This window comes from Acanthopagrus latus, chromosome 12, assembly GCF_904848185.1.
Source record: "Acanthopagrus latus isolate v.2019 chromosome 12, fAcaLat1.1, whole genome shotgun sequence".
NCBI classification, from domain to species: Eukaryota; Metazoa; Chordata; class Actinopteri; order Spariformes; family Sparidae; genus Acanthopagrus; species Acanthopagrus latus.
In genome coordinates, this window is record NC_051050.1 from 2260922 (window position 1) to 2273603 (window position 12682).

At 41.3% G+C, this 12682-nt stretch overlaps 1 protein-coding gene across 1 annotated transcript in view; it reads right to left on the reverse strand.

Annotated features, from left to right (window-relative positions):
• The window catches only part of chd1 (chromodomain helicase DNA binding protein 1), a 43859-nt gene that overhangs the window by 17669 nt on the left and 13508 nt on the right, over window positions 1-12682 (reverse strand). The window contains exons 7-13 of the mRNA XM_037117188.1: window positions 11709-11934; window positions 9051-9151; window positions 8749-8927; window positions 7939-8063; window positions 5666-5882; window positions 3313-3402; window positions 2979-3169 (exon numbers count right to left, since the gene is read on the reverse strand). Coding sequence (XP_036973083.1) covers window positions 2979-3169; window positions 3313-3402; window positions 5666-5882; window positions 7939-8063; window positions 8749-8927; window positions 9051-9151; window positions 11709-11934 — 1129 coding nt within the window. The remainder of the gene's footprint in view (window positions 1-2978; window positions 3170-3312; window positions 3403-5665; window positions 5883-7938; window positions 8064-8748; window positions 8928-9050; window positions 9152-11708; window positions 11935-12682) is intronic.

Genomic DNA, 12682 nt, shown 5'->3' on the forward strand with positions numbered 1-12682 from the left:
CCTACGTACTTCAGACGAGGGCTATTAATGATAGCCACACAGGCGCAAATATGCGCGAGGTTCTCAAAGCAATGGCAGACAAGTGGGGAATAGAGAAACACGACCTGGTTCTTGTCACCGACAATGCTTCTAACATGAGTCTGGCTGCTGAGCTTGGCAACTTTCTTTTAAAGTGAAAGACTACATTTAAAACAAAGTAAAAAAAAAGGTGCTGTGAGGTGTTACTCAAAAGTAAAATAATTCAGCAGCTGACTGATGTTAAATAGAATAATCGTTAATAATCGAAAAACGAATTGATAATTGAATCGAGAGTTCAATAATCGGAATCGAATTGGCAAATTTGGCTGATTAACCACCCCTAATACAAGTTAAAAGTAAAATGGACTGGCAATTAAGTGCTTTTTTATTTCCATTGCTTGACAGGTCATTTTAGAGAGCAGAAATTGAGCACCTTGGAGTTAGGGTTTGTTTGGTTATTTGACAGACATTCACTCTGGGTCCACCAGTATCTTCTTACTCAGATTCACCCATTGTTCCCTCCATTCTTTGCTGTGGCAATGGGTGGCCCATGAAGATTCAGCAGCCAGTAGCTCCTATAAATTACGTAACATTTTTGTATTCTTAACAGTCCTTTTTATCTTTTGGCTTTACTGCTGAAATATGTATTGCCTACAACATTGAAGAAAGTGGGCTGAGGCGATCATGGCCTGCGGTGTCTTTTGACCATCCTGCAGCCATGACATTTCAGCATAATTCAAGGCCTAGTTTGAGGCTCCTGGCTGAAGTCCAGTTGCAGTAAAGGGAAATGGATAAAAAGGACCCAGGCTGACCAAACAATGTGAAATCAGAGATTGCTGTGTCCACAGAGACCCCTCTTTATCACAACAAATCTGATCAAGCAGTTACATTCGACAGACTTCCCATGTTCCAGGCTGACAGAGTGCAGGACGGCAGCAGGACGAGGAGAAGTGGACAGTGATAGACAGGTGCTAATCACATTATAATCACCATCATATTGCTGCTGTTTATATTCACCCCAAAGCAGATTCAAAACATGTACTACAAGTTAATACATATTCATGTATAAACAACTCTATATATATTCTGTAATTTATGTAGCATAAATGAGTTTCTGAACTTCCATTGTATTATGCAACCCTGTGTTGTATAGTCTAGGGATGTAACGGTTACTGGTGTCACGGTAAACCATGGTAAAATACCCGACGGTGAAGGTTACCGTTTAAGTTTTAATTACCGTGGTAACCGCCACGGTCAATAACTATGGTGTGGAAAACTTGCGAGATACTTTATCCAAGTTTCACTACGCAATCTTAAGTCTGAGCGTATTCTGGTTATTGTAAGAATGCTCAGGGACAGCTGGTCGATGGCGGCACCCATCTGCAGGAGCTGCGAGAACAAAGTTGTTGCGAGGGGCGGCAACACATCTAATTTACTAACTCATTTGGGTGACCATCAACTGTTCAGCGAATGCAAGATAAACACACCTTAAGCTCGGGTGCAATATGTCTGTGTATGTCGAGTTTTCTCTGTCTAATTTGCTGTTGTCACTAACATAAACTGACCAGATAGTGGTTTGAATGAAGTTAATCCGCGATTTGGCATGTTATGTGAACCGCTTCTTAATTGTAGATTTCACTTTTTAAAGTCGACCTAATAATTCCCCAAATATTGATGCAGAGCTGCAGTGAGGAGGATTTGAGACAAACACATACTGGGTGGACTGAGTTAGTGAACGCAAAACGACTGAGATGACTGACTTTCATCTCAGCTCCGTTCACCAGAGCAGCGTCTACCTGTGGCTCAGTAGACATTTGACCAATCAGATCAACCGAGTCCATTGACAACAGACAAGCAAGCAGACAGAGAGACAGACAGCTAATATATATTAGTAATGTCATAACTATATAGTACTTGTGTATTATTTGTAGAATAGACAATATATAAAGAATAATATAAAATGGTGAATGTAACAAGTGTCTAGATAGAGATAAGAGTGAAAATAGAGTATTCATAATTAACATAACAATAATCCTTTTTGTTTTGATCTAAAAAATGACCCAACCTGTTCCTCAAAAAAGTGATATGATCTAAACTGTGAGTTTTGTGATGTGTTGGTTGCACCCTTAGTGTTAAGTAACAGTGACGGTAATAATTAATAATGACATTTTCTATTAATTTTTTTCACAGAGAGGGTCTGCTGGCCAATGGAGTGCTGCTGCCACTACATCTCATTCTACCACTGTAACGCAGACATTAAAGGAAACATTTCAAAAACAGGCTGCCTCATCACAAAAAGCCTATGACCTATTTTGCACAGTTTTGATACATTCTTTTGTATTTGTTTAATTGGACTATTTCAATATATAATAAATCTATTCAAATATAAATCTTGGTGAAATTATTTCAGTTTATCAGTGTTTTTTCAACATTTTAAAAATACCACGGTATACTGATAACGTGATAATTTTTGACACTATTACCACTGTGTGAAATTTTCATACCGTTACATCGCTATAAAATTACCTTGTACCTTACTGACAGTAAGTGGAGAGTTAGTTCAGCTCAGAGCCCTTGCTCTTAAACACAGAGCATGTTTCAATAGCTTTCATGTCATGTGACCCATCTGTCAATATCTGTTCACTGTGAAGCTCTCTCTGTTCATTATCCCTTTTGACATATTCTGTCCCTTTCCTATTGTATCTTTTTTTCCATCTTGGTATAAAATATATATCCCTATGGACACTTCAGTCAGACATATTGTGACTTACTTACTTACTTGACAGCTGAAGTGAACAACACTGGTCATCTTGTAACAATACATTGTTTTTTTGAGTAACTTTGGGTCTCAGAACATTGCATTACAGCAAGGTCAAAGTTATTAATGACACATGTCAGTTTTTTATGTTGTAGCTGGTCAGTGTTGTTAGTCTGTTAGTGTAACAATTAATATAGCATACTTCTCAGGCATAATAAAGTGCAGCAGGGACCAGAGTTCTTTCAGAGAGTTCTGCAGTGGCGTTCCTGTGATCAGAAGCCTGTGATTGGACTTGAAGTCGATCATGGTCTTGTAGAGAAGGGAGTCATCGTTCTTCAGTCTGTGCGCTTCATCCACACCAATGAAGGCCCAGTTAACACTGCCCAAAAAGGACTTGAGACACAATTGTTACAAGATTAACAGGTGCGAACAGAACACTGCACAGCTTTAGAACTGTCCATTACCAAACCACTTTCAAGGAGCAGCAAACACAAAGAGACTACACAAAGACCTTATGAAGTGAGGCAGCTGCTTACCTTGTCTTTGAGAAGAATCTCGTATGTTGTGAGGAGGATGTTAAATTTCATTCTCTTGCTATGGACATGCATCCACTCATGTGTCCTGATCTATTTGATGATCACACAAAGGACAAAAGGAAACATCAATAGACAATCATTGGAGTTGAGGCTTTTGTAGCATGTATTCAAACATCTTAACCCATCTAAACATTGAATAACACAAAGGGAAAATATCAAATTGTATCAATGTAATTGTTAAGAGGGATGTTTCAGGAGAATGGAAAGAATCACGCAGGACAAGATGCACATACATTAAGCTTTTGCAATTATTTGCTATTAGTAAAGACTTCATAAGTAATAATTTAAAGTATTAAAGTATTAATTAAAATCCCACATGACCAGCAATGTTCAGCTACTGAACAAAAACAAAACCCTAGTTATTGTGCAGGGCCTTAAGCATGGAAGAGAAACATTATCTAATGAGATTTGTAATTCTGGAGGCATTTCTCTGGGCTCCAGCACCACAGTAATGAATATGGGAGTTATCTTTGAACAGTACTTCTCCTTAAATTCCCACATAAGACAAATTTCAAGAGCTGCCCTCCTCTACCTATGGAACAATGCAAAAATCAGGAAAATTCCACCTCAAAAAGATGCAGATTAATTATTCCATCATGCCCTAAAAAGTCTCTAAAGACTCTCCAGCTGATAAAGAATGCTGCTGCGTGTATTGACAAGAACTAATATCAGAGATCATTTTTCTCCCAAATTGGCACCTGTGCACTGGCTTTCTTTAAAAGTAGAGTGGGAAGCAGAGCCTTTGGCTATCAAGCTCCTCTCCTGTGTAAGCATATTCTAGTCTTTGTTCAGAGGCAGACACCCACTCCACATTTAAGAGTAGGCTTAAAGCTTTCCTTTTTGATAGAGCTCATAGTTAGAGCATGCACAAGCTCTTAGCTATGCTGCCATAGGTTTAGACTTCCAGGGGATTTCACATGATGCACTGAGCTCCTCTCGCCTCTATCTGTACACATTTATGTCTCACTTATGCATGTTACCAATGCTGTTTTTCCATCACATCTGTTAGCCTGGCTCTACTTGCTTTTCCTAAAATTTCTTCACAATAATTATGTAGTCATTTAAAAGCTTTTGTTATGAAGCAGCATTACAGGAAATGTTGTGTTTTCACCAGCATTAACTAAACATGACTCTAATTACAGCTGAAAGCACACACGGCTTGACCCTTTCTATGGAGCAGGTGCATTGTGGGCAGTAAAACTGATAACTGAAAAGCAAATTGATGTGAATCAGAAAAACAGCATAACTTGGCTTCTTTCCAGAGCATGCATTTAGTTAACGTGGGCCAAATATGCATGTGCAGGAGCTAGGACGGAGGAGATACGCAGCACAGTGGACCTGGTGGAAGTTAACACATAGTCTAGAGCGAAAACTTTCAGCTTCACTACTGCGGACCAGACACCTATCTAGTGGAATTGAGGGCTTGTGCATTATAACTTTACTTCGTCGTCTGGGTTCGATGTCTCATCAAAATATGTCATATAGCAGATACTAATGAGGTTTTCCACCACTTTTCGTTGTGCCAAGTTAAAGCATCCATCACAAGTTTTACCCACGATGGACCTGCTCTGGAGAAGGGCCAAGCACCTATCAGCCCCTCCAACAACTTTGCAACTTTGCTCCAACGACAACCTTTGCTCAGCATTTCCATCCCTAGTCTGGCTACATCCTGCCTGTTAAGTACTGCGCATGTGCAACTCTCACCAAAGATTAAACACAGTCAGAATGCCTCACTCACTGTATTTTGAAAATGTAAGTAATCCGTTTTCCGCATTGAAAACAGTGTTACTGTCTCTTGCATTATAAAAACGTGTATGAGCATTGTATACCTATCATTTCTGACATAACAGTAAATAGAGTTGACCAACAAGACAATGGCCAAGGATTGTGTTGTATGATCCCAATTCTTATTTCTGTTCTAACCTGTATTTTTTTTAGATTACATAACTAAATGCATCTTTACCTGAGCACTTGAATTAGTAGAAATACACTATGATGTTGTGTACATGTCAATATTTAGAACATTAGTTTTTTTGTCAGTGAGGGCCACCTTAACTTCTGGAGCTTCTCCAACGTCTTTGGAAAGTAAGGAGTGAGCATTACAATCTAGAAACTCACTGCTCAAAAACTTGATATATTACACACTGTACCTTTAAATGAATCTATGAAATTATCAACAACAAGCTTTATAGACAAAATAGAATACAATTATCTATTTTCATATGCGCACAGTGCGTCAAGTCCACCACGTCCCTTTCCATCCATCATGTTTGTATGCTTGTGACCAACATACCATATTCCTGCTGCTGATGTCTCCCAGGTAGACCACAACATTCATCTGGGGGGCCCAGAGGTGGATTTCTCTCTGCCAGGAGGTTAGTGTAGAGAGAGGCACAACCAGCAAAAATGGCCCGTACAGTTGGTGTTCATTAAACATGTAGTTGAGGAAGCTGATGGTCTGGATGGTCTTCCCTAAACCCATTTCATCAGCAAGGATGCAACTGTTGCCTCTATTCATGATGAAGAGCAGAAGAGAGCAACAACAAAAGCTCAGATTGTGGACCTCCAACACAGTGCTGAGTAATGGAGAATTTGAGCATGGGATATAAAACTTTAGGTTATTTATATAACCCGGTTCTCTGAGTAACATGAGTGAGATGTTTCACTATGGGATGCACACCTTGCTGCAGCCCTCAGAAGCATTAATCTCATTACGCCAAAACTGATTGGCTGGTGAAACGTGTTGGTCTGCCTCAGGTAGTCCCGTCTACTTTAAATAGCGCATGCGGACGGCAGCACGTCATTCAAGATAAGGGGGGACAGCGCGGCAGCAGGGATCTCACCGACGCCGACCCGGAGAAGGCCACGACCTTCCGCCGAGGGGGGACAGCGGGCGTCGCCACCGCACTGCTTATTTTGATAGTTTTGGCTTTTAGTAGCTGCGCCCTCGGCACTCAGCCTGGATGCAGCAGCGGGACACATTTTATTTTCTTTACAAAAACTTGTGTGTGTTTGCGCGTGCTTGTGGACATGAGAGAAGGGCAACTGCTGAACCCACTGCCGTCAAATGTCCGTCTTTCCCGAATATGCTCCGGCACAGGCCGTGGCAGCTGGGAAATGGGGGCTTGGGGGGCCCTTGGGTGCATGTTTGGAAGCCAAACAGGTGGAGCTGGAGAATGGGGGACGTCCAGCTGCATCACCACTGGAGAGAGGGGCCGTAAGGCTGCTCTCTTCTTCTTCCTGCCCTGGGCAGCTTGTGTGGGCTGTGCCGGCGGAGCTGCAACCGAGGCCGAGGGCTTCTTGGACCAGCTGACCCGACTGGGCAAGGGAGGTGGGGCGAGCTGGGGCTTCGACAGTTTAGGTATCTTAAACTGCGAGACCTTAGAAGCAGCCAGTGCGCAGGCTCCGGAAATCGGGCTCCGGCTGCTGTGAGGGCCGTCTCTCCATGAGCACGCTACCATATCAAGCAGCTCTGGGAAGACGGGGAGAAGTTGCTTCGTCGCACTCTTGGCCAAAGCCAATTTCTTCCCCTGGTAGCGGGATCTGGTGGTCTCAGCTATGACAGTGGGCCAGGGGATGGCCAGTTGGGCAGCAGCGCGTTTGCACATGTCGAGCATGTCCGAGCTGGGGAGAGCAGAAGCTGGTGTGCTACTCTCACCTCCATAACGAGAGGCGACGGAGGCCGCGGGCTGCACAGCCTGGGCCGGAGTGACGAAGATGTCGTCTTCCTGTTCGTCCTCTGATATGAGGAGTTTCGAGGCGACATCTTCATCGTCTCCACAGTCCAGCTCCAGGACGTCTTCCTCCTGCTGGGGACGTGCGGCTGGGTCGAGCTGGGAGGCCCAGCTGGTGCTAGCCTCTGGTGTCGCCACCGCAACGACCCCCGTCTCCTCTCCGGCTTTGACGGCGGTGCCGTATAAAGGGAGATAGGGGTCAAGGCCAGACAAGCTAGCCTGGCGGGCTAGCCGTTAGCGGGGACTCTTTATGGTGAACACCGCACAGTGTTGACATGAGCTGGGGACGTCGATAGCTAGCCGGGCGTGTTCCAGCCCCAGGCAGCTCGAGCAGACTCTCCGTGCCCTCTGGTGTGGGGGGTTTTAGCCTCCATTCCCAGCGAGCTGGTATGCAGGCAGGGAGTCGAGGCAGTTAGCGGGTGTGCTAACCGTGAAGAAAACGAGAAATTAAGAAAAGCACTGGGTTTGATCTGGTGTGACTGACGAAGAAGAATAACATCCAAAGCTAGTAGCACCCCGCGACAGAAGCTAGTTAAGATCTGCCTGTGGACAGTTTAGCTAGCTATCCCTGGACGAGAGATATGCTTCGAGTGAGAAGAGGTGTTTGAATGACGTGCTGCCGTAATAAGATTAATGCTTCTGAGGGCTGCAGCAAGGCGTGCATCACATAGTGAGACATCGAACAAAATATTATGAAAGAGAACATTTATACATTCGGTGCCACTGTTACTTTTGGGGAACCAGGGAAACCATGAGTCTTTTTACCAATAAAAACAGAAAGGATGTTCAAGACAATGCAAGCTGAGAATTTGTATTACTTGTATTAACATACTTGCACCAGGAATGGGCCATCCAGTTTAAACTGTCCAACTGGTAGTCTCGGAGTTCTAGTCCATCACCTCCTATGTACGCAGGCTGCTTTTTCATGGGCACAAACCTGGGTCTCTGTTTCAGCACCTACAAGACAGAATAGCAGCAGGCAAGGGTGTTGAAAATTTGCAGAACGGAAAAAATATTGTACACCAAAGTAGATGGACCTAAGTTGGCATTACCCAAATGTGTCGTATGGTGGAACAAAACAAAAACACACTGAAAGGCAAGTCATCTCCTCCTCCTCCGCGTTTAGGAAGCCTTTCATTGAAGAGCTGAACTAGGATCTCTGTTATTGTTTTTTTTGGGGGGTGTAACAACATAACCCTTTCCACCGGCTGCTGGGATCCTACAGGAAGACTGCGAGCCATGCCATATAGCACCTAATGGTATTTTAGTGTGTATCGCTGCATAAATAAGAAGACCATATGAGAAGACCGCAGCAGCCTACAAACACCTGCTATAAAGCAGCTAACATTGAAAATTAGTATAGTGGCGCTGAGCTAGCAGTATAGTGCCACGACGCCGTTGTTCCACCATCTGGGGAGAACCCTGGTGACCCTTAAGAACTATGTACATACCAAACTATTCATTTGGTGTGCCAATGCATCCCTAGTAGCCAGTGATGTCAGTGTTTAAGACAAAAGTCACAGTTCAGTTTATATCAGATAGCAAACCAGCACCGAAGAGCAGACTAAATTCAAAAACCTAAAAAAGTCTAACATTTCACAGAGATACCATCACTGCCAGTAGAAACTTGGCACTGAATTACCTTGCAGTCTCTGGATGGAATGGTCTTGGACTGATTTCTGCTCATGTAGTCATCGATGCATTTCTGGAACTTTTTGGCAATCAGAGCACCATCTTCCCAGCTACACTCCGAGTACGGTAAACCCTGCCATTTGCACAAGTAGTCTGGGTAACCGGCCGCCGATTTCTGGTTTGAATGTCCTGCTCAAAAAAATGTAGAGACCTTTTTAATAACACAAATCCAGTGATATCACATACATTCAATCAGTTGAAACATTCAACTATTTCAGAGAAACAAGTAAGTAGTATTCAAATAAAACACACCTATGATTCGCTCTACAAGCTGGTACTGAGAGTGCAGGTCATCCATCAATTCTTCTTGACAATTGAGATACTCTATATCCTCAGGTGAAGCCGCCTTTAACCTGGCAAGAGGAAAAGAAGCATTAAAATATACGCAATAACCTGTCTGCCAACACAATCAATCATCTTTTAAGAAAGTCTAAAAATACAGGGAACACCACTCAGCATTCAACACTATGGGTACAAATTCAGACCAAATCAGGCTTATGTGGTGGTGTGGCAGTATCACTCTGTAGTCCGCGCATGATGTGTTGGAAACCCCCCTGAACATTTCATGGAAAGATGGAGTTTCATTGTTCTTATTCTACTAGCATGCTGGTCCTAATATTGACTGTTCGTCTACATCACGGGATTAAAAATAATAAACAGCCAGGATGTGAGGCAGATACTTAGTGTGCGTTTTAAACTAGGGCCCAAGACCAAATGGACTGATCAAGAGTGAAACATATCACTCCACAGAGGAATAGGGCTACTCAGCATGCAATGGCTACTGAAACGATGCATGTTGTTTGCTACCACAGAAGAGAAATAAAAGTCACACAAAGGTGTATCAAAGTCTGTGATAGTGTGACTTCGCTGAAGACTTTCAGAAGCTGATTGTGTGACCAATTTGAGGGTCCTCTTGCAGAGCATATACTGCGCTTCAAATTCATTAATAGGTACGGCTTTCAACCAACTGAATTCTGGTTGTTCCCCCTCCCATAGTTGTAGCAGATTCCGCAGTCGAAGTCTTTCCAGGACTGGCAAAGTATATGACCATAAAATCCATTTACGTTCCTGGATTCTTCAGAAATAATAACACACGGAGCTGACTGTGAATCTCACCAACACATTACCCCAAAACAAAAACAAAAAAGGTGGCGACGGAAGCGGTAGATGAATGTACATATTTAAGACCGAATTAAAAGTAATTTAAGACCTACATGTAAAATATGGACGTATTTAAGATATTTTTAAGGCCAAAAATTGAGATTGTCAAATTTAAGACTTTAAGACCCCCTGGAACCCTGTTCACAGCAAAGTTGTTTCACACTACGAAAACTAATGTTCCTTTTCCATACACGTTTAGCCTGACACAGTTTGACTCTGCAAGTCAGGCCAGCGCAGCAGGATCTTTCATTTCCGTAACAGCTAGCTGCTCTATAGTATTTTACTAAGGACACACTTATGGTAAGTTGAGGAGTGGTCAAAGAAGCGACTTTAAAAACTGTTATATGTAGGATCGTTGAAGAATTACAAAGATCAGCTAATTTAGAGATAAACACATTTTCTTTTAATCCTACACAATAAAAGTCTCCCACTACAGAAACAATAACAAGATTTCTGAAACAGCTGAAAGTGAACGTGAGTCTAGGAAATTGTTTTTTTGTTGACAGTGCTGCAGAAGATAGTTCAGAACATACCGTTAATTTCTCATTACAAATGCAATAGTCCCACTAAAATAAATGAGACATCTTGTTTTTTTTTTTGCTCAAAAGACACACTAGTTGACCACTGAATTTAATATGGCATGTCACAGTATATTGGTATTGGCACTAACTGATATTCAAAAATGAAAAATGATAATATATGATATGACATTATTGTGTAAATAGTTTCCATTCTGATAATGGACCTTAAAGCTGGTAAAATGGTTTAATAAATAAATAAATAAATAAATAAATAAATACAATTAAAATAAAATAAATATATATATAACAAAAAAATAAGCAAAAGATGCAGTAACTAGCTAGCAAGCTGGCTTGCTACTCCCACATAATGTGGCTACTATTGCTGCATAAAATCATGTCCAAGGAGATAATGGAAGAAAGACACTTTACTCATATTGAGAATACATATTATAATAATATTGTTATTCAGAATTCTTATGGCCAAGATAATTGAGGAGTTAAAGTCGATATTAGTGCTGATATGACAGCACTAATTATCTCCACAAAGGAGGTTATGTTTTCACTTGTGTCCCAACGTTTGTTGGTTGGTATGTCAGCAGGATTACACAAAGTATAGAGAACAGATTTACAGGAAACATCTGGATCTGGGCATAGAATAGACCCCATTAAGTTTTTGCACAGATCTGGATAAAGGGACAGATTTTGATTGTTTTTTTACCTTAACATTGTGAGCTAGGGCATTTTTCTACATTTGTGTTAATATCACAGGGAATAATACATGTCTTGGGGTAGCTGATACATGTCTTCAGTTAGCTGATATTTAGAGTGTGCTATTTTTGTTCAGATTTTAATTAATGTAGGTGGCAAAAATAGTCAATAATCACATGGGCTCAAGGGTAGCTGAGGGCAATTTTTAAGGTCAGTGGGGATCTTATGGGAGGTCAGTTATGTCAGTGGCTTACACTGGCTTTCATGCTGAATATACAAGTTCTACTTAATGTCATTGATTTTCTGTACACAGGGCTATTCTGATAGATTACATTAACAATTATTTAAGTCGAAGCAGTCAAGAATGTATGTGCCTGTTGTTTAGTTGATTTGTTCCAGGTCAAGGGAAAAAATTATAAACTTGATTTCTAATTCTGGTCCTTTTCATTTGGAAGCCAAACTAAGGTGACAGAAGTTTTCGCAGCACTTTTATGCATCAGATTATTGTACAAGCTCTTACCATTTCTTTTTCTCCATGTCCTTTTTCTTGAAATTGTCCAATTTCTTCATGCCCTTGACATTCTGTAACTTAAGCGTCTCCTCTGTCTCCCAAGTGTTGTGGATATGCGCCCAATTCTTCCACTTTATCAAATACTGGATCTCACCCGCCTCTTTATTGGGATTGAAGTTGTTATTGGGATCTCCATCTGCTTCTACAGCATATACAGTGGTTGCACTTCCTGTTGCTGTTAGAGAAAAGAATAAAGGAATACTATGTAACATTTATTTATTAACACTTACCAGGTTTAAATATATTTTTACTCTGAATATGAACAGTTGAACAGCTGTTCAAGACGTTTTTGTCTGAAGGGTAACTCCATCAATGTACACATTAAAGTGTGTTTACAGGTCTTGTGGTGTAATATTGCATATGTGAAAAAAGTAGTATAAATAAAGCTGTTTGTGGCTCCAAAGCTGCATCTGCAAGCTGAATGTAACTTGATAATTTGCCTCTACTGATGTCCCTCTATGGCTAAGTTATGGGTAATTTTGACATGTTTTTAAAGGAAGAAGAATGTCACAAAGGTCTAACAAAGGTGGTACCTCTGGCCCCGCTTAATTAACCTATGTTTGCTGTAATGTTTTTTGTTTAATTATTCACAATGAGTCCTTTATTAACATGTACAAGAATACAACACTAGAACAGTGGACTGCTTTCCTAAACCTGCCACCTGCCTTACCAATGGTGCAATTTAGACAGATTGACATCACTGGACGCAATTTATCAGATTACATTCCGTTTCCTCTAGAGGCACAAGAGGTTTTATACTACTTTTTGCACATATGCAGTAAAAAAATTTTTTTAACTAAACTAATTTGATGTAGAAAATTGTTGGGAGTTTAAGGCGTAAGCAGCCATCCTGTTATCCCTCGACTCTTAACATTTGATGATAACCCTGAAGTTCCACATCTGGCTAAATTTCTGTCTATAGT